Source organism: Conger conger, chromosome 13 (assembly GCF_963514075.1).
Source record: "Conger conger chromosome 13, fConCon1.1, whole genome shotgun sequence".
Taxonomy (NCBI): Eukaryota; Metazoa; Chordata; class Actinopteri; order Anguilliformes; family Congridae; genus Conger; species Conger conger.
Genome location: NC_083772.1, coordinates 31059499 through 31087263, shown reverse-complemented (window position 1 = coordinate 31087263; position 27765 = coordinate 31059499). Strand labels below are relative to the sequence as shown.

Below are 27765 nucleotides of genomic sequence, written 5' to 3'. Positions count from 1 at the left end.
AATAATGCAGAAAACACGTTACGCAAATTTATTCATTTCAAAAGCTCAATACATTCAACAATATAGGAACAGACAAGATTAGTCACTTCATTGTGTGCTTTGAATGCTGACAAAACATTACTACATTAATACACTAATTCACAGATAAACTCGGACAGACTAGATTCACATACATATATTTTTTCAACTTTACAAACTTTTATCCTACTCCTCCATCACTCAGTGTATTAAAAACTAAACCAGACAATAGTCTTTCACTTCAAGGTGCAGCAATTTAGAATATACAATATATACAACTATACAAAATAATTTTAAATAATATGAATAACAGATAAATTAATTTGAAAGTGACAGTAAAATCAAAGGACATGTTGATGAGTGTAAACAGGTTGATTCCCCTCAATACCAGTTGTTGAATTTTAAACTTTTAAAACCAACAGTAATCTTGTTTTTTTTTTTTTTTGTCTGTAAAACACTTTGTAAAATTGAATTATCAAGTGGTACTAACAAACTCTCATAATTTTCTTTACAAGTCCACCCATAAAAACTGCAAACACAAAATTCTGAATGTGAACTATCCTTGTTACATCCAATACTGCCTTTTCTGTTGCAATTTTTACAAAATATTTATTCCTGTGCATCTGAAAATGAGAAACATGCAAATCTTAAAGGGAGAGATCTCTTCTGCAGCCGTCAAAATATTTTTCTTCATTTTCAAACTTTTGGGGGCATGTATTAGTGTGGGTGTTCTGTATCCCAGGTGAGGTCACAGTGTCACAAGACTTGGAGACTACAGTGAACAGGACAGGGGCACGGTGACCGCACAGGGTCCATTGTGCGGGCCAGGGCAGGTGATACTGGGTCTAATGGGTCTTTAGCAGCCAGTCAAACAGGCTGGACACATCTTGGCCCCCGCCCTCCTCCTGGAGGTTACAGTACTGCACCACAGCGCTGAAGAGCTCTCTCACCCTCCAGGACTTCAAATTTACCAACTGCACCACCTCCAGGAACTGCAAGAGACCAAAAACATACACATACACATGCACACACAGTCAGCATCTTACAGCTGAAAAACATGGGTGTACACGGCAATGTCTTCTTGAGCAGAAACGCTGAATACACATGCATACCCACAAACTATCAATACCTAGTTCAACATCAATACTATCTATTAACAAATTCACGGCCATGAGCTTACACAGCAAAGCATTGTTTATATGCAGGCACAGTCGCATGTGTCCAAACGTTCCTCATTAATTCTCTAGACCTTGAGACTGCAGCTCAAGGTCTGGAGAATTAATGAATTCTCAAAATGAATTTTGAGTGTTTAACATTGTTAAACACTCAAAAGGATGTAGTACATGTGTTTGAACGAACTATAGCCTTTCAGGCCAGCAAAAAAAATTAAGCCTACATTACTACATTTATAGCCCTAATGTTCCATATTGCTGAATACTGCTATATACAGTATATGGCTTCTCAATGGTTACATCTAATAAGCTGCAGTGTAAATAATACACATAGTGTGTCGCAGGTACATTTGAGCATTTGACTGGAGGAGAACCCACCTTCTCCATCTGCTTCTCTTCAGACCTCCTGAAGTAGACCGCCGGAACACCCAGCTGGGATGCGGCGATCCACTGCAGGGTGGCCCGTAGCTCAGTATCCACACCTTCAGGGTCTATATCACAGTTCACCACCAGCAGCTCCCTGTGACCGCTGCTGAGCCCTACGGACAGGCCTGAGATACCTTCTGGAAGACGAGATATTGAGATATCTTATTATTATATTATCTTTTATTTTTCAGTTTATCTGTTGATGTTGTATGATTATCATAGATATTGAGATATCTTATTCTGAAAGAGGAGATATGACTGAGCATGGAGGAATACTTATACAGTATGTAGCGCAATATGGAAAAGAATCCATGTAAAAAAAAATGTATAGCTTATTAAACTATGGTGAAGTATGGTAATGGTGCAGAAAGAAGTTAGAAGCTGCCAAACTTTGAAATTACATTTCTACTATCTGTTGGCTTTGAAGGCACTGAAATTACTGCTAACTGCAATTACCTGCAACAGATAAGAGTATTTTTCTGTTCAAGCTTCATCAAACCTGAGGGAATTTACTACGTGGCTCTGCAATATACTGCACGTCTTTAAAAAATTGTGTGCACTCTTGATATTAGGGTGGCATTTAATAAAAAACAAATAAGTTACCATTCCAAATGTCATTAGCTAATAAAAGCTACAGTAGTTTTTGGTTAAGGAAATTGAAATTTTTCTGCTTCAAACTAATTGGCACTTTGTATGATTGTTTTGACTGGTCCAAAAATAATTAGTTGCAAACACGAACCACTTTGTAAAAAACATTCTTCTGAAGAAATAATCGTGTAAAGATTCCCAGCAGGTTATATCACAGAAGGGTTTTTAGAACTTTGCTCAGCCTGCGTTCACAGTGAGAATGCTTTCGGTTTCTGCATGCATGTTAACTGAGTGGGGAGAGGAGCACAGCATATCAGTATATTTAATCACTGGATACACACAATGGCAACAACGTGACAATAGTTTTAACAGTATTATTTCCATCTAGCCATGGGAAATTAAAAATTCTACAGACAAAATTACATGATAGAGCAGCTTTGTCTCATTTGATTTCATAGAGTATCCAATTATGCCTGTTAATAGTAATACTTAAAAATATCCTTTTTGGTTTGCATTAACTCATTAATTCTTGCATTGTCTTTTTTGCTTCATGTAAAATTTACACCAGATCATGGCATGCACATTAACTAAACCTTTTCATGAGCTGCAATTGGCTCTGCAATGGCTTCGTAGCTATAAAACCTGAAAACAATTATTTAATTTAACCGCAAGTAGCATGCACTGAAACAAGTGATTAGTAAAGCTGTGCATGTGATGCAAAACCTTTCAGGAATAAATGGCTGAACTCCTGTGCTGTTTCCCCACAGGCCTGCAGTTGGGGTACTGGACTGGTTCTACAACTCATTTGTCAATAACATTTATTTTATATCCTGTCTGAAAGTCACCATTTCAGTCACAAGCTTACGTTGCATGTATGCAACATGAACATCATGATCATCTCTGAACCAAGTCAGGTTTGTCCTCCTGCTGATAGGGGATTAGTCATCGTGAAGTGTGCATTTCATCGGTTATTTAAAGAGCTGTAGCTTTCTCTCTAGCTTTCTCTCACACACAGTGTTAACAAGGGAGGGTGGGGCCCATATTCACCGTCCACATTCTCCAGACTCCCCTTCAGAGAACTCTTCTTCAGAGCTGTTTCACTGAAGAAGAGGAAGAGTAACATTAGATAAACACTTAATATGTATTTAAATTCAACAACTGTGGCATAAGACTGAGATCAGACATGACATGTCTTGTCAGTTACCTGATCAGTCTACTTGGAGATATTTCAGCAAAGGCTTCCATGTCTGCCAAACCCAGACTGGATGCACTGCTGTTTCCATTTCTGAAATTCAAATGGAATAGAATTCAATTCTTTTCTCTCAACATTTACATAGACAGTGACTTGAGTGGAGAACAATAACAGTCTTGATGATACATAAAGTGATTCACGTAAATATCAGCCACTGCTGAACCGTTTTTTGGCAGCACATCTCCGTCTCTCTCTCTCACTTATTCGCACTCCCTCGTATCTTGTTCCCAGCATAATATTCATCATCTTTCATTTCAGAGATGATCATGTGAAAGCAGGTTATGGTTACCAAGCAGGCAGTTTCCCCACGTACAGTACAGTAAGAGAGCACTAATCACAGATGAAGTGAAGATAGAGAGGTGAATGAAGCTCACGTGTGTCTTAGATGAGAGCTGCATAGCTGCATCCATGATATTCACAGCAAAGCTTCAGACCTGTGGCTCCCTTAAGTCCCAAACTACATCCAACATAATTGTTATTATTTACCCCCTACCTTAACCGGTCCCCCATCTAAGCAGAACCATTCCCTGCATCATCTCCATACCTCCCTGTTCCATCTAACTTTACATTACATAGTGTGACATTACATTACAATCATTTGGCAGACACTCTTATTGAAATACAAAAACGTGGCATCACCATTAAGGCACAGATGCCATGTAATCAATAAGTGCAATGTTAACCAATAAGGGTAACATTACCCATAAAACCTACAGTACTAACCCCCTCCCCATCCTACCTTAACCAGTCTCTAATAATATACCTACCTGTTCCACTATCAGTTACCCACATGACCTTTACACATATATTCACGTTATAAATAAACTTAAACCACTGACCGTCCTCTTGAATGTGAGATCTACCTCAGCACAGCAGCAGAAGTTCTGCTTGATTCCTCAGGCAGAAATTATTTAGATTAATGACCAGGATGGCGTGGTCACTTTTGCAGTGAACATAAGGTCAGAACGCCTCTCGGTGTCTAATTCTCTGTCTCTAATCTCCGTCCCCTGGCTGCATACAGATCCCTGGCGTGGCAAATCTCATTACCGCAGCTAAGTCAGAAGCCTGCTACGAGATGTGAAGGCCTGAGCTCGGCTGGCACGAGCACAAATCAGAGAGCGTGAGCGTGAGCAACTGAAGCAGGGCTAGCACGATGAGCCGATGAAGGGAAGCAGGGCCGAACCGCACGTCAGGAGCGACTGAGTACTGACCCCTCGCTCAGCTGGATAAAGCTACTGGTCTCATCCTGGGGGTCGTCGTCAGGGGCGATCTGTGACCAACTTCCTGTGCTCTCCTCACTGCCAGCACTAAGAGAGAGCTCCTCCTGCCCCCCCAATGCGCTCACTGCTGCCCCCTCACTTTCACTGCTGGGGAGAGCAAACGGCAGCATCACCCACTGATCAATTTACATGGATCTCATCTGGTGTCTCCCTCCCATCCTCCAGCCAAATTTAACCTCTCCTACAATGTCAACCCCCCACCCCCCGCCAGCCCTCTACCCCACCCCATCCCCACCCACCCTCACAGGTTAAGGCAGTACCCCCACCATGATCTCAGACCTCCCTTCTACAGTCTAAACACCCCCACACACCATTACAGCCCCCACCTCAATTAGCTGTGCCCTTCAACTTCCCGCTGTAGTTTCTAACTGCCTTGCCATAGTTCCTACACCCATAAAACTGCTGCTGCTGTCTTTAAATAGCCCAACAGTCTTTAGCAATGTGTGTGTGTGTGTGTTTGTATGTGCATGTGTGTCTCTTTGTCAGTATGTGAGAGACTGTCTTTCACTCTTTGGTGACCTTCACTCTTGGGATGCAGAGAAGGTAACTGTAAATGTATTACTTAGCAGCTGTACTGTCTCTAAAGCCATGACTTGAAACTACTGAAACCTGCTGTGGAAAGTCCAAGGAGAACTCAAACTAGTTATTATACAAGATCGAGATTGCATTGGAGAAAGGTTCTGGTGAGTTAATCATTTCAGTTCTCTCAATTGAATATTGAATGAGTGCATGAGTGCATCATATGAATCGTGTACTGGATGCCAAAATCATTCCAGAGGGGAAGTGAAGTGTGGGTGCGGGTGGTTTGTTTCTAAAACTCATTCTCTTGATGTCTCTAATCAGGCACAGAGGCTTTGGAAGACTATTGTGACAGACAGGCTTTCTGAGGCTTCCATGGCTCTGTGATGTTCTATCATCTAGATTTGTCTTGTCCCTTCACTGCTCCAATCGGCTCTCAGGGGGATTAACAGACAAATCCACGGCTCGCAAGGGAGACGTACCTGCTGTGGCGCACTGGAGCTCTCTCTGTGTTCCTCTGAGGAGGGATTACTGGTGCTATCTCCCCAGGGTGAGACTGGGTCTTCCCAGCATCCTGTGTGAGCTCATCCCTTTGATCTCCCTCAATATGGATCAGAGGGACTTCCCTGTGGGCCCTTGATGGTGTCGTGCAGACAGAGTCACTCCCCCAGGAGCTGGTGAGCTGGTCCTGGCTGGACCTGCTTTTTCCTGAGCCAGGCCTCGACTGCTTGAAGCCCCTTCTTCTCTCCCCCACTGGGAGGCGCTGCCGTTCAATTGTGCCCTCCTGCTGACCCCCAAGTACTGACTTCCCGCTCTCCACAATGTCAGCTGCTAAACGGTTGGCAAAAAGCTCAACATGCGGCTGAGAGTCACCAAGCCCCTCCAGCTCCTCACTGTCCTCTGGATCCGCAATGATCTTGTTTTTTCTCATTAGGGATTCAATGGAGTTGGACCAGGTTTCATGAATGAGCATATCTGTGATCTGATCCGTCTGACCCCTCTGGTAGAGGCAGGAGTCCGACTTGCATAAGCCGGTTGCTGACACCGAGCTTGCAGGGTAGATGTTGAGAGTGTCCCCATGCACATTTCGACCGAAGCCATCAAAAGAGTTAGCCTTGATGGGGGAGTTAACAGTCAACCTGGAGTCAGACGATCGCCGATCTGGCATGGAGGACTGGCGAATGCAGAAGGGTGACCTTGGAGGGGGAGGCAACAGGCTATTACTCCACTCTTTCGTTTTGGTCATGCTATAGTCCCTGTTCTCCTTGTCCATATCTTTGAGCATAAACCTGTAGAACTCCTCTGTGATGCTCTCTGTGCTGGACTGCTTGGAAACACAAGCGGACCTCACGTTGAGGTGTCCATTCTTTCGGCTCACCACCTGCTGCACAGCGGAATTTAAGATGCTGCTTGCATTCTTTCCCGCATAGTAGTCCAGTAGCAGGTCAAAGCCCCGCCCCTCACTCTCCATCTGGTTGACCATGAACCTGGAGAACTCATCTGTGATGCTCTCGCAGCTAGACTGCTTAGAAATTGAGCTTCCACGACTCAGATTCTGACCAAGCCTTGCTCCTAGGCCTAGGGTCTTAGCTAGATTTGAAGCATCAAGGTCTTCCTCTGGGATACTTTCATAGCTGGCTGCCTTCCCCCGACTCCAGCGCTCACACTGCAGTCTGTTCCTGGGTTGGCCTGGTTTTGAGGTGTCCACCACACTGAACTCTGGGCAGTTCATGATCTTGGCAGTGACCTCAGAGGCAAATGCAGCGAAGGGGTCGAGGGACTCATCCGGAATCACAGACTCGTCCATCACCCGGTTGACCAACCGCTCCATTAGCTCTGGCTGCTCTTCTGTTTTGCGCTTGATCTCACTAAGACGTGGCGGACGGTGTTTCTTTGTAACCACAGCACTGCTCTGCACCTCCTTCCTCCTTATTGAAGGGCGGCAGGGCAGAAAATAACCCTCTGGTCCCACCCCTGACCCCCCTTTCAAGGCACAAAACCAGGGCTGTTTCCCACTCGAGTTCTCCAAACATATTGCTGCAAGTTCCGTGGCCATGGAAACCACAGTGCTTGCGAGATCATCTGCAAAGCAAGACACAGGGGATCGGTACTCCTCTTCCATCTTTGATGCGATCACAGGCCCTGAAGAGCACAGAGACTGCTGGGGGGCCATCATAGAAGATTTATTTTCATTATCTCTCACTGCTCTGCCCTTGAGCCTGTCAACGCTGGCTGATGTGTCGTTCTGGGTGGAGAGATCTGTGGGAGGACTCCTTGGGGCTGTGGAATTTGTCGATCGGTTGCTCTTGCAGGGCTGGAGCGGGAGGTCAGTGCATTCTTTCATGGGGGAGGAAGTGGCTGTCATCAAAAAGGATTTCTGCTGATCGTTACCTTTATGCGAGTAGTGTGAGCCAGTTGTTTTATCCTCCTCCTGCACACTTTCTTCTTTATTCTTCCCAGAGAAGGATAACGGCTTATCTGTGCAGCGAAGCAGACTATTCTGGTGCTCACAATTCTCAGGGTGACTGAACCCAGCGAGGTTCTGTAATTGGCTTAATGACTCCCTGCGTGGCTTTATGGCAGTTTCACAGTCCCTGGAGTGGACTTCACTTTCTTGTGTAACAAGTGACCCATTACTGCACTTTGAAATGTCACCGATTTTCTTTGATGTGATGCAAAGTACATCAAATAGAAGGTTGTTGACACTTTCCGAGAGAAAGCCCTGTATGTCAGGCACATCTTTGCCAGGGTCCTCCAACTCTTTTCTTTTCATTGCTTTCTCTAGAGCATGTTTGAAAACGCTGTCCGCAATCATGTGGATAAAATTATCAACCTCCATCTCGTCAACACTAGGCTTTTTCTGATGTGTAATTGCCTCCACAATTTTGTATTGGGTTGACTCCAGGAAGGCTGCAATACTCTTATACTCTCCAGTCTGAGAAAGAACAGCTGACGCCTCACTGAGGAGAACCCCTGCGATGTTGGTAGAAAATGGCTGGATGGTGGTTCCCTCTGCAATGTCGCAGTGAAGAGTTACAGCAGTCGATGCCTGCGCTGCAGACAGGAGTCCAACTGACGGGGAATAGGTCTCACCTGGAGGACATGCCCCTTGTGGCTCTTCTTTCCCCACAGCCAGATCCATCACAGCAACTGCACCCACCATCTGCGCCATGCTACACACCGCAGAGGAGATGGAGTAGTCCTCTCCAGCCGAGTCCTCCTCCCTACCTTCAGCCTCCTCTTCCTCCTCTGGCTCTCTCTCCAGAGCTAGCTGCTCTGTAACCTGGGGGCTGGATATTGTCCCGATCACATTAGCTGCGCAGGCTAGAGCCAGTTCTATAGCTTTGGGAGAGTGTCCAGGTAGAAGGAGGGGGCAGGGTTCAAACCCAGGGGGCTGGAGAGCGGTGTCCTGCTCTGCGGTGGCATTTGAGGGCGCGCTGCCAGGCCACTCTGCCGCTCCTTCGCAGTTATCAGGACTCTGCACGATGACAATTTTAGGGAGCTCGAAGGACAGAGTGCGTGCGTGCGGGACGTCCTCTGTGTGGGAGCCTGCGGACACGCTAACCGCAGCCTCAGTGCTGAAGGAGGGCGAGTCCTGGGACAGGCGGATGAAAGCGTCCTGAAGGACAGACTCTGCCAGGTTGGTGGCGTAGTGGCCTGCAGACTCGGACTCCTGTTTGCTGAGCGGGCTGGGCTGCCTGCCACGGCTCACTCTCTGTGGGTTAGTCCCGCATGGACAGGACCCAGAGGGTGTATCTGGAGCACATACGGTTGCCTCTGAGTCCTCACTCCCGCCCCTCTGGCTTAGACGTGCCCTCTGACCACGGGGCATGCTGCCGCGTGCTCCCTCCTCCAGGGGCTCTACCACAACATCCCCACTGTCTCCGTCTGCGGGGAGAGATACGCACAGTCATTAGTGCGCCGGTCGAGTCAGCACAGTCTGCACAACCCCAGGGAGGAACATGTTCTGTGACTGCAGAAGCACTGATCCGGGGGATAGAAGTTTTGTCAGAGAGCCAGGAGTCCCTCCTCCTCCCCTCAGCCAACTGCTCAGTGAGTTTATGTGTGATGATCTGATCATGCATATTGGAGAAGTGGAGGAGAACATAACCTTCACACTGGGTTGGTTCCAATTTCATACGAGAGATTAATTATAGATTAGGAAGGACCCTGAAATCCTAAGGCCATAATCATGCAGATGATGATATGCATTGATTTATTTTAATGGAGCTGCCTTCAGCTACATGGCAACGTATGCTCAGAGAAGTATGTGTGCAGCAATTACAGTACGTGTTACAAAGAGAAGGTGAGGGGCCACCCAAATAGCAGAACACATTTTAGATACGGCTAAATGTACCTGACCTTGTATCTATTGTTCATTTTGTTCCTGTAGGAAACTCCAAAGAGTGACCTTTGTCTTGTTCATATCAACTGCATTTTCAGATACAGGTACAGATGTCCTTTTGATAACTGAGTGTGATACAGGTGAGTGGTGGCGAGTATACTGAAGAACACAATTGATTTGTTACATGAGTGGTGCTGCAGAGTATTAATGATGAAAAAAGAAAGGGATACTGGTGAACAGGGAACAGTAGGTAATGAAGGTGAAAGCTATAGATGGTGTTGGTGTACATCTGGGGCAGTCACCATTTCGGAAAGGGTCCTCCTCACTTTCATCGCCTAGGTACTCAGAAGCGGTGAGGAAGTCCTCCTCAATGGAGGACACAGAGCGGTTAGTGTCATCTTCACCTCTCTGTCCCCCTGAGTGGCCATGGGGCTGCTGCTCCTGGCCCGACTCCAGGCCGATCAGAAACTTGTTGATGTGGTATATGATGCTGCTGGACTGGGTGAGTGACGGGCCCCTTACGCACTGCACCAAACACACGTCCGCTGAGCGCTGACCCTGAGGACAGGAAATGCACCACACTGCAGACTATGCCACTGTTTGTGATGGGTGGAGTTGGGGAAAAGGAACTAACATGATACCTGATGGTGGATGGTCTCTGGTGAAGTAGTGCCAACCTCAAGGCCACTCAGGAGCAGGATCTCATTCTCCTTGGACTGCCATATGTTCAGAGAGTTGATGAGTTTAGGCAGTTCAGGAGAAACAGCGGTCAGTTTCTGAAGGAGAAAGGGATAGTTTTTCCTGAACAGTCCTTCCACAGTGATCCATTCTACAAAATAAAATTTAAAAAAACTACACTTCTGGTCTATCAGTTCAGAATGAACCATTTTGGACATTAAATAACACGTTACAAACATAACAAACCCTGCATCTATAACAACAAAGTGTGTGACCAGTTGGGCCCTTCTCCTCTGACAATTAAGGGGCCTGATGTGTTCAGGAATTACACCACCAGCAACAGTTTGCACCATTGACACAAGGTAGGATAGATCTGTGGATTCATGCTGTTTATGTCAAATTCTGACACAACCATCTATATCTTGTAGTATAAATCGAGATTCCTCAGACAAGTCAATGTGTTTCCAATCTTAGTATTATTATTCAGTTTTGGTGACCACGTGCACTATATCCTCATCTTCCCATTCTTAGCTGACAGAAGTGGAACCTGGCATGATCTTCAATTGCTGTAGTCCGTGTGCTTCAAGGTTCAGCACGCTGTGCATTCAGAGATGGCCTTCTTCACACAACTGTTGTTAACAGCTGTTATTGTTATTGTGGCCTCTCTGTTTCCTTCAACAAGCTAGCCCATTCTCCTCTGACCTCTCTCATGAACAAGATGTATTCGCCTGTCATTCTCAGTAAACTCTACTGACTGAAGTGCATGAGCCATTTCTGAGATGTTCCGACAGGCAAAGTTGCTTCGATCACACAAGTAAAAAGTATAAAAGGTAAAATATGTACCTTGATGCAACTGTCATCATGGTGATCCAGCCTGCCCTGGTCCAGGTTGACAAAGCAGACCTGTAGAGAGAGAAGGAAAGGTTTAAGCCCAGCTTCATCTCAAGGCACAAGGGAGAGCTGAGGTCCTGTCTTTATTGTATTACATTTTGCATGCACTAATCGGGGGTGGCTTATGGGGCATCACTTTATTTGACCTAGCTCATTTTCGAACAGTTCAAGCAATAAAGCCAGGTGTCCTCACACAGCGAGCGTTGCGGCACACCAAGCTTACCCTGGAAACGCTAGCACAGCGTAAAGGCCATTTGTTCCCCCCTCGCAGATCTTTCCCATTAGTCCTTCCCTGTCTTGCTCTGACCCCTCCCTCGCAGATATCTCTCCCCTGCACCACTGTGTGGAAGGTTTCATTTCCTAAGCTCTGAGTTTAATGTCCTGTAAAACCATAATGTCACAGCTTCATGCTCAGCTACCCTGCTTCTGTTGCTTGATTTACAGGAGTGCTGCATGCCATTATAAACACATCCGGCTTGGTCACATCCTTCTTTATGGGTCCTCTGGCTCACCAGTGACTCACTCTCAATCTGTACGGTGCTTGCTGCAACAGAGATACGGCTCCGAAGGCCATTTTTCTGCCATCATGCACCAGGGCTTTGGCTATTCCATTATAAAAGGCAATATCGATGTGGGCAGAAATGCGAACATTTACTTTTCACACGCATCAGAGGGCAATTATTCTTTTGAGGAAATAAAAATAAATTCTGTGTGCCATTTACATCGGCCATCTGCCTTTGGCTGATGTAAGATGCTTGCTGAAAGGAGAGATCTGTAAGAGTCTGAGTGCTGCTCTGTGCCTTGTAGTTTTTGTGTTGTCGAATGAATTCACACATCAATTTGACAGACTATTACAGCTGGAAGCTTTTCTGCAATATTCAGCATGTTTCCGGCTCACCTGCACTTTTACCCATGAAAATCCTTGTCTTGGCTCATACTGTATTAGCGTCTTCTTCCTGGGTGAGGTGACATATTGTACGCTTCAGAAAACCCCAGCAGGAAGGCGACTACACAAATATTTACGCCTTATGGCACATCAATTTCCAATATCCTCTTTTTTTTTTTGATTGATGTGTGTTTGGTTGGTTTCAGGTGTTTTGTAGCATATGGACTTCTCAACATAGATGCTTCCTGGTTCCTGATTTCTCCTGATAGGTGTCTGAATGCAGCAATTTATTTCACTGCCCATTGCTTTTAAACGGAAGTCCCATCCATTTGTCTTGACTTGTTTATGTGGGTGCATAAGCCCTACGCATTTGTGTCACTTCAGAGGCCTGAGCATGTACATTGTACTGAGCTGTGTTCAACTATCCAAATGTCCTTGACTATTCACAAATAAAATCAAACGGGACAAAAACCTGCCTATCAAATAAAAAACTGAGGTACAGGCAATGTAATGCAGGTACTGTTGAATCAAGTCAAATGAAGCGTGTTGCAGAAATCAAATGTAACTGACAGTTACAGTGTAGTTTGGACTAAGCATGAAAAGCTATGTTGATTGTCTTAATGTGGATGAAGAATGACGGAGGTTAGAAAAACAAATTATCTTCTACTCAATGTGGCTAACATGAGTATGGCACAGTGAATCCAAGTGCATAAATATTCAGACAATTGCCATTCTAAAAATGAAATTTGGTCCTCATCCGATATGCAGAGAAAGGCATACAACAATTTTACTCAAGTTCTCCTGACTGGTTATGGGTTATTAGGCCTCTAGTTTGTAGTTATTTTGTGGTTTAAGAAGGTGAAAGAAAATGCCATAATTTTCTTCTGGTCTCTGTTTAAGGAAACAAGAGTTCATAGACCAACTTTAAACACTGCTTAACCTCCAAGACACAGCATAAAGTTACCCCATAATTTCCTACTCCAATTGTCAGCTATTTCTTGGATGAGCAATTACCATGTGCTGCTTTAAAATAATATGGGAATTCTGTCACAGTTGCTGAAGCTGCAGGTTAAGGATAAGTGAACATGAACAAAATCAGCTGTTGGTTTTGAGCAAACACATTTTTTCTCCCTGACAAAGGCAAAAGACAAAAATAAACATGACAGCAATTTGAGTTTCGTTTCGAATGGATGAGCACTCAAATGTTCTATGAAAGAACTCATTCTATAGGAGAAGTGCAATAAAATTTGTTTTTTTGAACTGATATAGATATTTTCTGCATGACTAGTGTTTTGTGGCATCTTGCAGAGACATGCAGCTGCCACCATGTAGCTCTGGGGATCTCCCCTCAATGAGCACAAAATGAACTGGCAAATATACACCTGTGCTGGGGAAACAGCCAATCAGGACCCCCAAACTCAGAACCTGGACTCAAACAATCAGGATCCCTGGAATATTGATCCATCCATCCATCCATTATCTTAACCCGCTTATCCTGAACAGGGTCGCAAGGGGGCTGGAGCCTATCCCAGCATACATGGGGCGAAAGGCAGGAATACAACCTGGACAGGTCGCCAGTCCATCGCAGGGCACACACACCATTTACTCACACACTCATACCTATGGGCAATTTAGACTCTCCAATCAGCCTAACCTGCATGTCTTTGGACTGTGGGAGGAAACCGGAGTACCCAGAGAAAACCCACGCAAACACGGGGAGAACATGCAAACCTGACACAGAGAGGCCCCGGCCGACGGGGATTCGAACCCAGGACGTGCTGTGAGGCGGCAGTGCTACCCACTGCACCATCCATGCTGCCCGGAATATTGATCCTTCAGTCATAATTTCTGAACACTGAATATCCAACCAATCCATATCCCAGGAACTTATGAAATTAGGGTTAATATATCAGGGTTATTGCAGGCTTACCTAACCAATAAATGGTTCAAAAGTAGATCTAAACACTTTCATTAAGTAACAATAAATGACTTAGTTCATTGGCACTAGAAAGTACAGTATATATTTTGTGTGTTTTGCTATTTCTTTTTCCTGAATCAAATCAGGAAACCAAACTGAACTGCCAATACAAGTTAGTAGCATGATCTGTGCACTGTTCATCATGTTTTTATTCCATACTGAAGAACAAAGTAGCTGGCTAGCCATAAATGGTGACAGACTCAAAGTATATTGGCACAAAACTTTTTCCTCTGTAATGTTTTCAATGTTTTTACATTTTGATTTCATGGAATTACTCTATTCCATGGGATGACTCTATAGAACTCAGAACTGCAGGCGTCTTTGTTCCAGAAATCTTTTCACGTATTTTTGCATTTGATGTAGGTAACCTAGTTGGGTCTGTTCACATCATGATGTACTCCTATGTTCTCTGGTGCTTCTTATGTGATGGGATCGGCTTTGTATAGGCACATCAACCTGAGGCAAAGTCTGACCTGAGAAAGTGACAGTGGTGTGTTGGTCCTAATCTCTCTACATTACCCTCTGGTCCACAGCGAGCACATGCCCAGCCCTAAACGACAGAACCGGAGTCTGTTTCAAACACATCCATTATTTATCCAAGGTTGTGCTACAGAAGAAGAGAGAGCAGCATTCATGAAATATTGAGAATGAATTTTCTCTTACACTTGTTCCTCTCATTCAGATGAGATCCTGTATTGCGCTGAAGACTATTAATGCCTTGACATAACACATTAACACAGTGGCATCTTAGTGCTTTTACAGAGAAGGAGGTGTGAAACATAGCCAAATGCCATTTTCAGCCCCGACCCCAGTTATGCATATTCACCACATCCGAATGCAAGAAGTGATAATTGAATTCGACCAACTATATAAAGGATTATTCGATGACCAGTTTGCAAAATCCATAAAAGACCTCTGGGGTTGACACCCACTTAGAGTTACAGTAAGTGAAGTGGGATTTCTGAGGACCTCAGTCAGTATGTCATTGTACCGTGTTGGTGTGGTAAGAGGCCTAAAACCCTGAGGCTGCTCGTCTGATGGGGCTCTGTGATGTGTGGGACTCTGCAGGGGACGGGGTGTTTAGTCTATTCAAGTTCAGTCCACAGTCTTCTTCACATTTGTATAGATTGCTTGAGCCAAAATGTCTTCGCTTGTTTAAAACTGATGATAATTTATTGATATTTTTATACATTTGTTTGAATTTTGAATTGTGAAGGTAAAAAAAGTTTAATTTGCTTTTTGCTCACATAATCCCTATATTAAGATGGACAGATAGCAATTGAATGACGGTGTATTTGGATGAGGATGTATTTGGATGAGGGTGTCTTTTAATAGAGAATGTATATGGAGGTTGTCGCAGCTAGCTGGATATTGCATGCAGTTACAAAACAACAAGGCACTCTGAGAAATAGCCTGAATGATAGCCTTGATGCCATGGACTAAGAATCTGCAATTCTTATAGGAATGATGGCAGGAGTACACCAGCCAGGACTTTAAAGATAGCACTGAATTCACATGCTAAATGTCAAGACTTTGATCAAAGTGACTGAAGTGAGGCACTGTGTGAGTGGAGATCCAGTCTTCCTCCTCCACTAAGATCACAGGCAAACATTCTCATCTTCTGCTGTCTTTCTTCAAAGATAAATATAATTTCAATATATAACTAAATATGAATATGGCAAGCAATGTGTGCAACATTTGCTTATTGGAGCACCCCATATATTCATATAGTCTCCCTGAAATGCATGATATACATAATCTGCTTGATAAATGACCTCCCTTGACCTTCAAGAAAATGCTTTGCATGTGCAATCTCAGTGCACCCTGCTATACTGGATGTGAAGAGGAAGAATTCTAACCGTTCTCTGTCTCCAGAAATAAAAGCATATGTGTGCGTGCATACATGAGTCATTCCAAGAGAAATGGATGAAGCTGACGGCCCTGTTTCTGAGAATCCCTTTATGTTTAAAATACCTGCTACTTACCCATCTGTATGAACTAATACTGAAGAGCCCCAGATACCAAATAGTTATTGAGAGATAAATGATCAGTGATAATCCAAAATGGCCACCTTTTACTGGGGCATAATATTTAGATGTCTGTATCTCTGAGAAAAATAGAGACAAGACTTTCATCCTTTTGTAAGATTACAAGGGCACCAGAAATATGTTAGTCATACATTGAAGACAAGTCATCCATGCAAAATACTGGTTAAAATGTGTACTGGTGATACATAGACTTCAACAGAAGAAAATCACATGGGCACATTCTATTCAACCTTAGTATGTACACTGCTAATTTGTGGAAATGCATATCACCCTTACATAACTACTTCATGTTAAAATTCATAAAGTTTCATAATGTTATGACTACTTGAATGCAATATAATCTTTTGCCACCAGAGTTTGCTGATCTGGCTCAGTGTTCCAACAGAAAAAATCTGATTTATTTAATTTGCTGTTTTGCTTCGTTAGTGAAGCTGACTGGGTCCGTATGTTGGTAATCCAGAAGTGAGAGACTATGCTATGCCTGTCTCCTTGTTCTCCTCTGTGGTTGCACAGCTCAGCTTACTGTCCTATTCACTGGGGTGGCCTGTAGCGTAGTGGTTAAGGTAAATGACTGGGTCGATGGTTCTAATCCCGGTGTAGCCACAATAAGATCCGCACCGTTGGGCCCTAGAGCAAGGCCCTTAACCCTGCATTGCTCCAGGGGAGGATTGTCTCCTGCTTAGTCTAATCAACTGTACGGATAAGAGAGTCTGCCAAATGCCAATAATGTAATATAACACAACGGTTTTACGCAGAATGCACAAGGCTACATCTGGTTGTGTAAAGCCTAATTTTCATGTTACGAAAAGGAAGCATTTTCAACTGACACTTTCCCCGCGCAACTCTAGAATCACTGTCATACTTTGTTACACATTGTGATTGGACAGACAAAATTTGTCATGGACACACTTTTTTGCGTAACTTCCATTATTTTAAATGGTGTTGATAAACAGGGAGTGGATAGTGGAATAGCTCTCAGAGGGACAGATGTGCTTAAGTACGTAATTGGACAGGTTGGCCTAAAATATTGGAAATGCCTGGATGTCTTCATGCAGCATGTCACCCATCTGCTAAACTAGAGCATATTATCCCAGGTTTTCCCTCATTTGTTTCATGGGATGGACAGACAACTATCTTTTTTCCATTCACATTGTTTAAAAAAAAAAATAAAAAAAAATTATATATATATATATATATATATATATGTTTTAAACAACTTCTTCCTGTATAATCTCAATAAGTTCAGGGTGATACCATGATTTCGTAAATGTAAACAAATGGTACGTAGTTAGCCAGCTCGGTACTCATAGACACAACAGAACCCTCCTGCAGGTCTTTGCTAAAGTATAAATGTCAAATGTCATGCCACAGCTTTATCATACAGCACTTGTGGAAAGTGTGTAAATTGGGTTTAAGAGTGAATTCAATGTTCAAGAGTACTATTAGCAACATTGAATTCTTAGGGCTTAGGGTTGTAATGCCAGAGAAGCTTTAGGAGAGGTTGTTGCGACGGGTTTTATGTCAGAGTGATTTAATCCGACGGCCAGAACAACACTGATAATCCTGTTTTCTTGCTGTATTACACCTATACTGCCAGCGGGATTCACTTTAGCGGCTGACCTGTGACATCTCTCTGTTTGTCCTCTCCATCCTCGGTTTGTAGTGTTTTGCCAAGCATAAGGCCATCTGAAAACTTCAGAAATCACTGCTTTGTTTCCCGAAACCATCCATGTGCATCAAGTAAATACTTGCCCTGCTTGATTGTAATTTGGATCATATCCATTTTCAGTTATTTATTTATTTTACATTGTATGCTATTGTAGCCATGCCCCCTCCCTCCTCCCAGTGGACCAGCAGTCACAGCTGAGCAGGCAGTAATGGAGGTGTAACAGATTCCAATGGCAGACAGTACAGTACTCACTGTGGTGCAGCTGCCATCACACTTGTCTTCCAGAAAGCCAATTTTGCAGAGGGTCTTATCGTTCTGAAGCCAAAACTCAGTGGAATCCAACACACTGTTGCTGCACAGCACCTTCAAAATATAGGTCACCAGTCACAAAAAAAAGCAGTTCGAAAAACACATGTTAAATACAGGTGCTATAACCTTAACATTGTACACCTTTAAACTGAAGTAATAACCTAGTCACACAAAGAGAACAGATAAAAATGTAATACCCCAATCTCAAACCTAGAATAGTTCAAACAAACAATGTTGAACAGTGAAAAATAAAAGGTAATGTACTCTTCCAAAGAAATTAAACTGTAATCAAAAGCAGCTAATGACCCAATAACATACAGTAATACAGTTACGATGGGAAATGTCTCTCCAATTAACAGAGAATGGGTAAAACAAGGACGCCATCCTAGTCACAAACAAAGCACGCTTGAAGATTGAAAACATTGGAATCATACAGTACAAACACTTAAAAAACACGAGCAGTATCGCTGTCCAGCAAAGAGCACAAGTAATATCGCATTCACGCACAGCACCTGCCCAAAATACAGGTCACTTCCTTCCTGGGGTGCCTGACTTTCAGCACACCTGAGGCAGAGTAACCTGTCCTCAGATGTCTGTAACTTCAAAATTGCACTGTTAGCTAGTATATTGTTGCCAGGTTCCATGCATAAATTACAACATATAGCTAGATATCTCAGTACCTACGCTAGATGTTTACAGTTTATGGGCGGCCTGTAGCATAGTGGTTAAGGTGTAGCCACAATAAGATCCGCATAGCAGTTGGGCCTTTAACCCTGCATTGCTCCAGGGGAGGACTGTCTCCTACTTAGTCTAATCAACTGTACCTCGCTCGGGATAAGAGCATCAGCCAAATGCCAATAATGTAATAATAATGTATTCTGATAGTTAGCTTTCTAATTCCATTTTCAGCCAGCTTGGCCATATAAACAATGTTGAATTGAATCTTGTGGCGAAAACAAAATGATCATTTTAAATGCAATGGTGCCAACCTGCAGAAGAATTACTGTATTGTAAGTGTCTGCAGTGTGTAATATTGATCATTACTTCATTAATGATAAAAATGGTATACCACTGTGGTATTTTTCAAAGATAAATACTTTGTGTCTACACTTATATAAATAGATATAAATAGGTAGTGTGAAAATCTGAAAAGTGCCAAACTCTAGTGCGTCCAGATGAAGAGTCACTGATTGCTGCTCCTTGATTGCAGCTCTTCATCACAAAGAGTGGAGCAGCAAGGCCCTTCAGTCCCACCCCACTGAGGCTAGAGTGTTTGGTTTGAGCAGGAATGTCTGTGGAGGACCTCTCCCTCTGCATCCCAGTGGACACACGGCCAGGTCCTCACCCCCACCTCTCCAAACCTCTCACCTTCAGCTCACCCTGTGCACCTACCCCTACCTACCACTCACTGAGAACACACTGACCTCTGGTCTGACTCAGGTCAGTTATTGGACTATTGACAGACGTGTCTGTGAGAAACAGGGGAAAGGTCCCTGTTTGACACTGCAGGTGGTTCAGCCAGATGAGCCAAGCACACACGTGTCATATTGCATTACATTCTACAACAACAGCGTAGATGAATTCTGTTTGCAACGTATATAGATAAGGCTTTGAAAACTATTATAATCTTATTACTGTTCTCAGTTATTGCCAATATTTTAATAACATAATAAGTCATAAAGCAAAAGTGAAAAAATGATGAAAAGTGATAGTCATTAATATTACAAGCACACATAACAAAAACAGAAAGTGTTGTGAATTTATCATGCAGTGGAATTTTGCTGAATGTAGCTTTTTCATTGGCTGCTTATACAAAGCTACAACAGAAAATAGTTATCTGTAAATCACTTCCTATATTCAACATGAATATAATGGCAATTATACATTTAATAATATTTGAGCTTGAAAACTGGTAAAATGTTGGCGCTAACTGAATTCAAACATCATCATTAGCTTGCTAATGATTTGTTCCACCTGATCAGTATCCGCACAGACTGCTCCTGTATTGCTAATTTGTAATCTTCAGACTCATCAGGGTATAGCTTTTGCCAGCGCTTAGTGTCACTGGAGCTTGATTTTAATCAGCTTCATAAGCACCTGGGCCTACATTTTATTAGCACTGCTCGCCAATTAAGCAGTTTTTACACTGCCATTACCTGTGAGTCTTTCTGCGCATTTCCGCATTTTAAATAATACAGAAAACATGGTCTGAGTTTTATCATGCGTATTTGTCACCTTGATGTGTATGAAAAAAGGTAGTGTTGCTACAGGAAAGGGACCCCTGAGGTTGACATCATCTATTGCATCTGCTGCCACAAATAAACTGACAACACCACAGATACGCAACCCTCAAACACAAACAAAAGAAACCATTCACAAATGAAAAGAAACCGCCGGTCTGTATTAAAGATATATTAATGAATAGCAGATTATCAGATGGTCAGTTAGAGGCATGCTGCCCTGGGGCTGCCTGTGTTCAGTGGGTGCACCCAGCTACAGACAATTTCTACTATGGTGGATTTTAAATGGAGGGATTTTTAAAGACATTACATACAGTGCCTTCCATAATGTGTGGAACAAAGACCCATTATGTCTGGATTTGCCTCTGATTTGACACAATTTTAGATTTGGAATCACACAATTAACATGTGGTTGACGTGGACATTCTCGAAGGGTATGTTTATACATTTTGGTTTCAGCATGTGGAAATTACAGCAGTGTTTATACATAGTCCCCACATTTCAGCAAGACAATAATCCCAAACATACCACTAAAGCTACAGAGTTTTACAAAGTGTACAATTTTTTGTACCTGATCTGAACCCAATTGCACATGCCTTTCATATGCTGAAGAGAAAACTTCAGCATAGCCTCTGAAACAAGCACGAGCTAAAGATGGCTGTAATACAGGCCTGGCAGAGCATCACCAGTGAAGAAACCCAGCAATTGGTCATGTCCATGAATTGCAGACTTGAAGCAGTGATTGGATGCAAAGGATATGCAACAAAATACTAAAGATGACTACTTTCATTTACATAGCATTCCTGCGTCCAAAACATTATGGTGCCCTGAAATGGGGGGACTATATATAAACACAAACACGTGGTGAAACCAAAATGTATAAAAAAGTCCTTTATTAAAATCTGACAATGTGTACTTTAACCTCATGGAATTTTTTATTACAAATCTCAAAATGTGCAGTACAGAGGCAAATAAATAAATAATGGGTCTTTGTCCCAAACATTATGGAGGGCACTGTGGGTTTTTTTATTTGCTTGAAACTGCACTTGAGTGTGAGAGCTCTTGCATGTCAATCACCATCCATCAGCGGAGATCGGACCCTCGGTCACATATTGTATATTTAGCATATATATACAATATTTATGCTAAACGGCTCAGGCAGTGGCTCAGGCAGTAAGAGCAGTCGTCTGGCAGTCGGAGGGTTGCCGGTTTGATCCCCCGCCTGGGCTGTGTCGAAGTGTCCCTGAGCAAGACACCTAACTCCCAAATGCTCCTGACGAGCTGGTTGGTGCCTTGCATGGCAGCCAATCGCCGTCAGTGTGTGAGTGTGTGTATGAATGGGTGAATGAGAAGCATCAATTGTACAGCGCTTTGGATAAAGGCGCTATATAAATGCCAACCATTTAGCAGCATAATATTTCACAGTAACAGGCATGTAGCATGAACTCCATATGATTTTTACCTGCTGCTCAATGTAACCCCCCCTCCCCTTTGAATCCACATTTACATTGTTTGTGTCAGTGTTTGCTTTAATGAAACGGAGTGAGAAAGCAATATTTGCCATGTGCATACACATGGACATGTCAGAGCACTATTTACCCCCATAAAGATGGGTTTTTCCATTTAGAATTTATCTTTCTACCGGTGGACTGTGTGAGAGGTGTTTACTGTACCTTGTTACAGGTGATGGAGTGAGATGAATTTACCATCTCACCATGTGGATTGAGAGGCAATCACCCCATGTACTGTATATGTGGATGGAGTAAGAAGCGGTTACCCTTCTGTAGACAGATTGAGCAGTATTTACCTTCTTCCAGGCTGTGACGGAGCTCCCCACAGTAGTCTCTGTCACCTCCTCCGTGTCAGTAGAGTCAGAGATCTCAAACATGGCAGAGGGCTGAAAATTACTGCAAATGAAGACAAATAATCACAATTTGTGTACCTTTACATATGCGTACAGGGTATATAAGTCATTGAGGAAATAAGGGCAGTAACAGCTTCCTCATAAGCTTGTTACTGCACAGGGCTTGTGCTCAGAGCTACTTCTCCGCCGAAGACTAATTTATAATCATAAGGTGAGAACCAGGAGTCTGGACAGTTTGTCAAACTCAGGCCCCGTGCTGTGCAGTTCTAATTTAATTAAAAATGATGAAATTGTCCCTATTTTGGTCATGGCACTTTTATCGGAGATTTGAGCGTTGAGAATTTTTAAAGGAGACATACTGTATGAGAAATGTTTAATTAAATTTTTGGCTTAAACTGGATGACGTACCTACAAACCCAACAGGGATACGTACTAGGAAGTGCATTAGCCTGCCTGTTCCCAAAGTGTACCAATATAAGGAGCCATGATAAAATAATTATGTCATGCTTGTTCAAATGATCAAATCAGATTTTGTAAGTAGGCTTATCATACAGTTTTGTAATTGTGTTTAATTAGTTTTTATATGTTTTGATCCATTCAGGAACAGCCTTCTGGAACTGATTTCACTCACAAACCAGATTCTGCGAGTCTAATTGCACAAAATCAAGCAACGTCACCACTGTACCGAATGTCACTGAAGATACCATACAATTGAAATAAATGGCATGCTCTCAACAGATAAATATTTGGATCTGAAAGTATTTGCTTACAGTCTTTGTGCGTCAGAGAACTCTAAAGTGGATGAGACTCCCCATCCGTTCCACCATGTGTGTTTTAAATGGTGTGGATAGTTTGGAATTTGGATAGCCTGGGATAGATCCCTCACACAGACAGCGATTACTTGGGGGAAGGCAGGAAATGGTGTCACACGCACCCGACCACCAAACGAGCAAAATGTTTTCTGACAACAGTTGTTTGTAATACAGAATTGAAATACAGTTTGTACAACAGAATATAAAACAATTGAATTCCATGAACCAAACTGTCCCCGACAGGCATGCGCTGGGAAAATGACATAACCAGCTTTAGCAATCTACAGTGCATCTCATGAAAGGTTGCCCACAGCAGCGATCTTAGCCTTTCTTTCATCGCCAGAACTCAAACTGAAAGCCTGAATAACAGTCAACTTACTTTTATACACACAGTGAGCACTTTATTAGGTATTTATTAGACTTTTTAAAAACATTTTTATTCATTGGCCTTCTGCTGCTGTAGCCTTTCCACTCAAGTGGTTTGACTTGTTGTGTTCAGAGATGCTCTTCTGCATATCACTGTTGTAATGTGTGGTTGTTTGTGTTACTGTCACCTTCCTGTCAGCTTTGACCAGTCTGGCCCTTCTTCACTGACCTCTCATTAACAAGGCATTTTTGCCTGGAGGCCTGCTGCTCACTGGATGTTTTTTTGTTTTTTGTTTCTGAGATATTCAAACCACCCTGTCCGGCACCAACAATCATTCCACGGCCAAAATCACATTTCTTCCCCATTCTGACAGATGGTCTGCAAAACAGCTGAACCTCTTGGTCACGTCTGCATGCTTTCATGCATTTAGTTGCTGCCACATGATTGGCTGATTAAATATTTGTATTAACAAGCTGGTACAGGTCTACCTAATAAAGTGCTCAGTGAGTATATATTGATTTATAAAGGCTACTTTGGGGTTAATGACGCAACATGTATTGTCTTGTGGCCTTGCTTATGCCCCTGAACCAGGAGGAAACAGCTGGGTTAAATGTAGAATTATTGGACCATGTAATATCACAGATGATATTATATGCTGCCATCACACCAAATACCAGAGATGATACTACCATGATACCCATTTGAAATGGGTATGATTTTTGGCTATATATGCCCTGCCACAGACATAGTGATTCAAATGAATGTCACCTTTTTCAGCAGTGACAGAGCTGTAACAGAGGTGGGTTTGTCTGGGTATTGTTCACATGAGTGAAAGAACGCTAGTTAAAATGTAGTAGTCTTGTCAGGAGTTAACAGCAGTGCCGTGTTCAATAGTCTAAATATTCCCTAAGAGGCAGAGAATGTTTGTCCCTGAAAGAAGAGAAAATGCTTCACACAAGGCTCACTCCATCCATCCATCCATGCATCCATCATGTGGATAGTCTTTTGTTTGTAACCTTCACAAGATGCAATAAGGGATCACAGAAGAGCTACAAATCTATACAGTATACCTGGTTTAGCCTATATACTGTATACAATCTTAAAAAGGGACCAATGTAACAATATGGAAAAAGTTCATGCATAATCTGTTACAAACAGAGAAGCTACTGCTGTATCTAACATTCTCGTTAATCCTTCTATGTGGATGGATGCTTTTCACCGCAATGACAAGATCAGGATTTCATATAGGTAAACAGGGTCTGTCTGAATTGTCCCCGTGTTTTTTTTTTTGACACGTCGCGATTTGCAATGTGGAAGCCAGTTGTTAGAATTTGCACTATAACATAATTCTGGACTTTATTGTGCATCGGATTGCTTGGGCAATCTGTTCCTCAGTGAATTTGAAATGAGCTTGTACCCTGGTAATAATTTAAACGTCAGAAATTATGTCTTTAGCATAAATATCATAGACTGTATATCAAGATGACAAGTGATGGTACATTTCAAAATAAATTATCGGGAAAAATTAATAATAAAAATAAATAAATAAAATAAGTTCATTAAATTGCTCCCGTTCTGTGGATCAGGTGGTCTGTTGACCTTTAGGCTAAAATCCTTTATCTTGACAGGCAGCTCACCAGATACTTCAAACAGAGCGCATCGGAACTCACTTGAGCTAATTTAATGCTAAGCCACATTTCATCACCATCTTAAACGGACTTCACAAACCGTTTGTTATAATGAGAGAAGGTAAATTATTCATGCCAGGTCATTACTTATGTTTGCAACGGCGCTGTGTGGGTTGAATTCTGTGGATGTGACCAGTCACCAGACACGGTGATATGGTAATACTGGTCTTTATTCAAAGGGCAATCGCAGTTTCAGAACTTGGCAAACAGATTAATGGGGAATAGTTCTTGTGGTTTAATCTACAGGCTACCACAAAAAAATGTAACATCTTACATGTATTTTACGTATCTATACTCTATATAAGATAATTTTCCCACCGCAAATATATAACAATGCATGTCTCCAAGCTTTGTGTGGGCTACTAAATAACGCCACATTACACAGCACGTGAAACAGCTCCTGTTTTATGAATCTAGAATTGTTACCTCAGTTATTACAATTAAATGTCCGTTTAAAAAATCGAGTCATATGATGGCTCTACATCTTAATAAAATAAATAAATAAATAAATAAACACTGACATAAATAATACTCAATGAGCTTTGGTAATAAACAAAACTGCTAGAGCTACAAAAATTGAGATAAGCATATGTAATATATAACACATTCAATTATATGCGAGCACACATCACCTGTCACGCGCGCTTCTAATTTAATTAAGTGTTGTTTAAAATCTAATTTGGGAATTATGTAAAATGAATTTAGAAGTAACTACGATCCAGTTGCATTGTTGTAATTTGCTTTAGTCTCGGTTGTTCATATAATCTGTATATCTGTTCCCGGATGGTCAAATCCTCAAACAGGGGACCCAGTAGTGAGGTTTGTTTACTGCTCTGCGCTGATAAGAGGAGGACAAATCGAGTTTTCCTGGCAGGATTTGCAAGTAAATGCCTTGACGTTATTGCGTGTCTTCAGAGAGATATATTATTAAGATCACATACATTGTTGGAAAATATTAGTATGAGGTGAGAAATGTAATTTGTAGGTACAATGTATGTGCTTGTTAAATAATTTGCCCTTCTGATGCTTTAAGACAATATTACCTTTAAACATGTAATGAGAATAGATTTTAGAAAGTGCTTTATGGGCAAAAATGCCTATTTTCAGCATGTATATATTATCTTTGGAAAGCATGCATAACTACGCCGAAAAACAATCTGCAAGGGACGTACACATACCTCGGCATTTTGAGAAGGCACTTTTCCCCAGCCATCCTGTCAAAGATAAACAACCAAGAACAGCGTGATTATATCTTCGACCGCAGAGAAAGATCGCGGCAGCGCCTGATGATGCACATCCCAGAACGAACAGTGAAGGATTCCAGCGCGAGCGCCGCGACTCTGCCAGGGTTTATACTTAGCTGCGCGCCTCTAGCAGCAAACTGCCGTCTGCTCGAAGAATAACCGGACTGGATATCAAAGAAACAGTTTACGCTTGTCCAAGCCTATCTGCGCGTGCTTATGTGGTGTATCCACGTCGTGACGTGTCAAAACGTATAAGTTAATTAATATTGATTTTTGCCCCTTCTTCCTGCAATTATGCACTGTCGATTTTGCAGCTTTAGGCGCGTCAGCATTATAGCGAGGAGCTAATAATTCGCAGGATTTACACTTTCATATCCTTGCAAACAGCACTCAATCATATTCCCGTGATGTTATTCGTTTAAGTTATTTTAAAATTCACTGCGGGGGATTGAAATGCTGCGGAATGTTTACTGGACTGGATCTTGAATCTGCGGGTGGGCCTGGGTTTGAATCCCAGGTGGAACGATGCTGTTTTATTAGTAGCACACTTCACTTGAAATTATGCAAGTAAAAGTCCTGCTGTTTGAAAAGTGAAACATAAAGATGCCCTTTATGGCTCCTGCGGAGTGAATAAATGATGGTAAAATGACTTGCACCTCATACAAGGAGGAAGCGCTTTACATGGTGTCTAGTGCACACTGCTGAAGGTCTTATCTCCTTGCCACACTATGTGCCGTCATACTCCTTTCTGTGTAAGAATTTATTTGTTTTGCACATAGTTGTAGGGCAGGGCTCAGTTAAAAAGTCTTTATTTGTCACAAAATGTCCGCACGCAGTTCTGTGCATTATGCATGAGATCGTCATTGTGCAGAGGTGCAATAAAACTGACTCACCGGATCAACCCGGCAGCTATCACATAATTCCTCCTGGACTCTTAAAAATGATGAACTCCCACCCCCCCTCCTCCGATAATATACTCATATTACCCCCCTTGCCACACACCTACAGTACTATGACTGGCCTCAGATATTGAACACTGGTACACTGGACCTGGACCTATTGCGGACCTGGGCTGATTCTGGTGTAGGCTGTGCTTGAGCTACATGCCCTGCGATCGGGTGAGGACATAAGCCCGCACAGTATACTGACCTACAGTCTGGGCAATCTGTGCACAGCCGTGTCAGCCCTGACCGGGGGCTGACCCCTGCGTCCTTGTTATTGATGAGGCCAGAAGGAGAGGTTTGGAAACAACTTAATAAACATTAGCGGGCAGCTGGGTAGAAGCTGTCCCGAGGTTTCCTCTCAGCCTGCTTTCTACCATCGGTCTTCTTTGATCGTCTCGCTTTAGCTATGTGATATGAGTAATATGAGTAGCTATATGAGCAGTTAAATAAAACATAGTACTCTATGTGTGTAGTTAGGTGTTCAGGTTAGTGCCTATCTTCATTTCTGAGGCTGTTATTCCACAATTGCTGAGGCTTGTGAGAATTT

At 42.7% G+C, this 27765-nt stretch overlaps 1 protein-coding gene across 2 annotated transcripts; it reads right to left on the bottom strand.

Moving 5' to 3' along the window:
• Positions 1 to 13: 13 nt before the first annotated feature.
• Positions 14 to 26385, bottom strand: sphkap (SPHK1 interactor, AKAP domain containing). 2 transcript variants are annotated; one of them, XM_061216233.1, is made up of 12 exons: positions 26209 to 26385; positions 22107 to 22206; positions 18003 to 18113; positions 11122 to 11181; positions 10242 to 10376; positions 9903 to 10158; positions 5738 to 9143; positions 4668 to 4823; positions 3409 to 3489; positions 3252 to 3304; positions 1569 to 1753; positions 14 to 1010 (listed from the first exon to the last, which is right to left on the bottom strand). In XM_061216233.1, exons 1-12 carry the CDS (start codon positions 26241 to 26243, stop codon positions 864 to 866), a joined length of 4725 nt encoding a protein of 1574 aa, XP_061072217.1. In that variant the 5' UTR covers positions 26244 to 26385; the 3' UTR covers positions 14 to 863. The 2 variants fall into 2 exon arrangements, with proteins under 2 accessions (XP_061072217.1, XP_061072218.1); XM_061216234.1 differs by lacking the exon at positions 4668 to 4823.
• Positions 26386 to 27765: the final 1380 nt, after the last annotated feature.

Bases quoted from the DNA above. Each gene is read 5' to 3' on its own strand.
- sphkap (XM_061216233.1), bottom strand. From the start codon at position 26,243: ATGGCTGGGGAAAAGTGCCTTCTCAAAATGCCGAG. The intron at 11,182-18,002 runs GTGAGTACTGTA...CTCTCTCTACAG, and splicing joins GTGATGGCAGCTGCACCACA to GTCTGCTTTGTCAACCTGGA. The intron at 10,159-10,241 runs GTATCATGTTAG...TCCTGTCCTCAG, and splicing joins CAGAGACCATCCACCATCAG to GGTCAGCGCTCAGCGGACGT.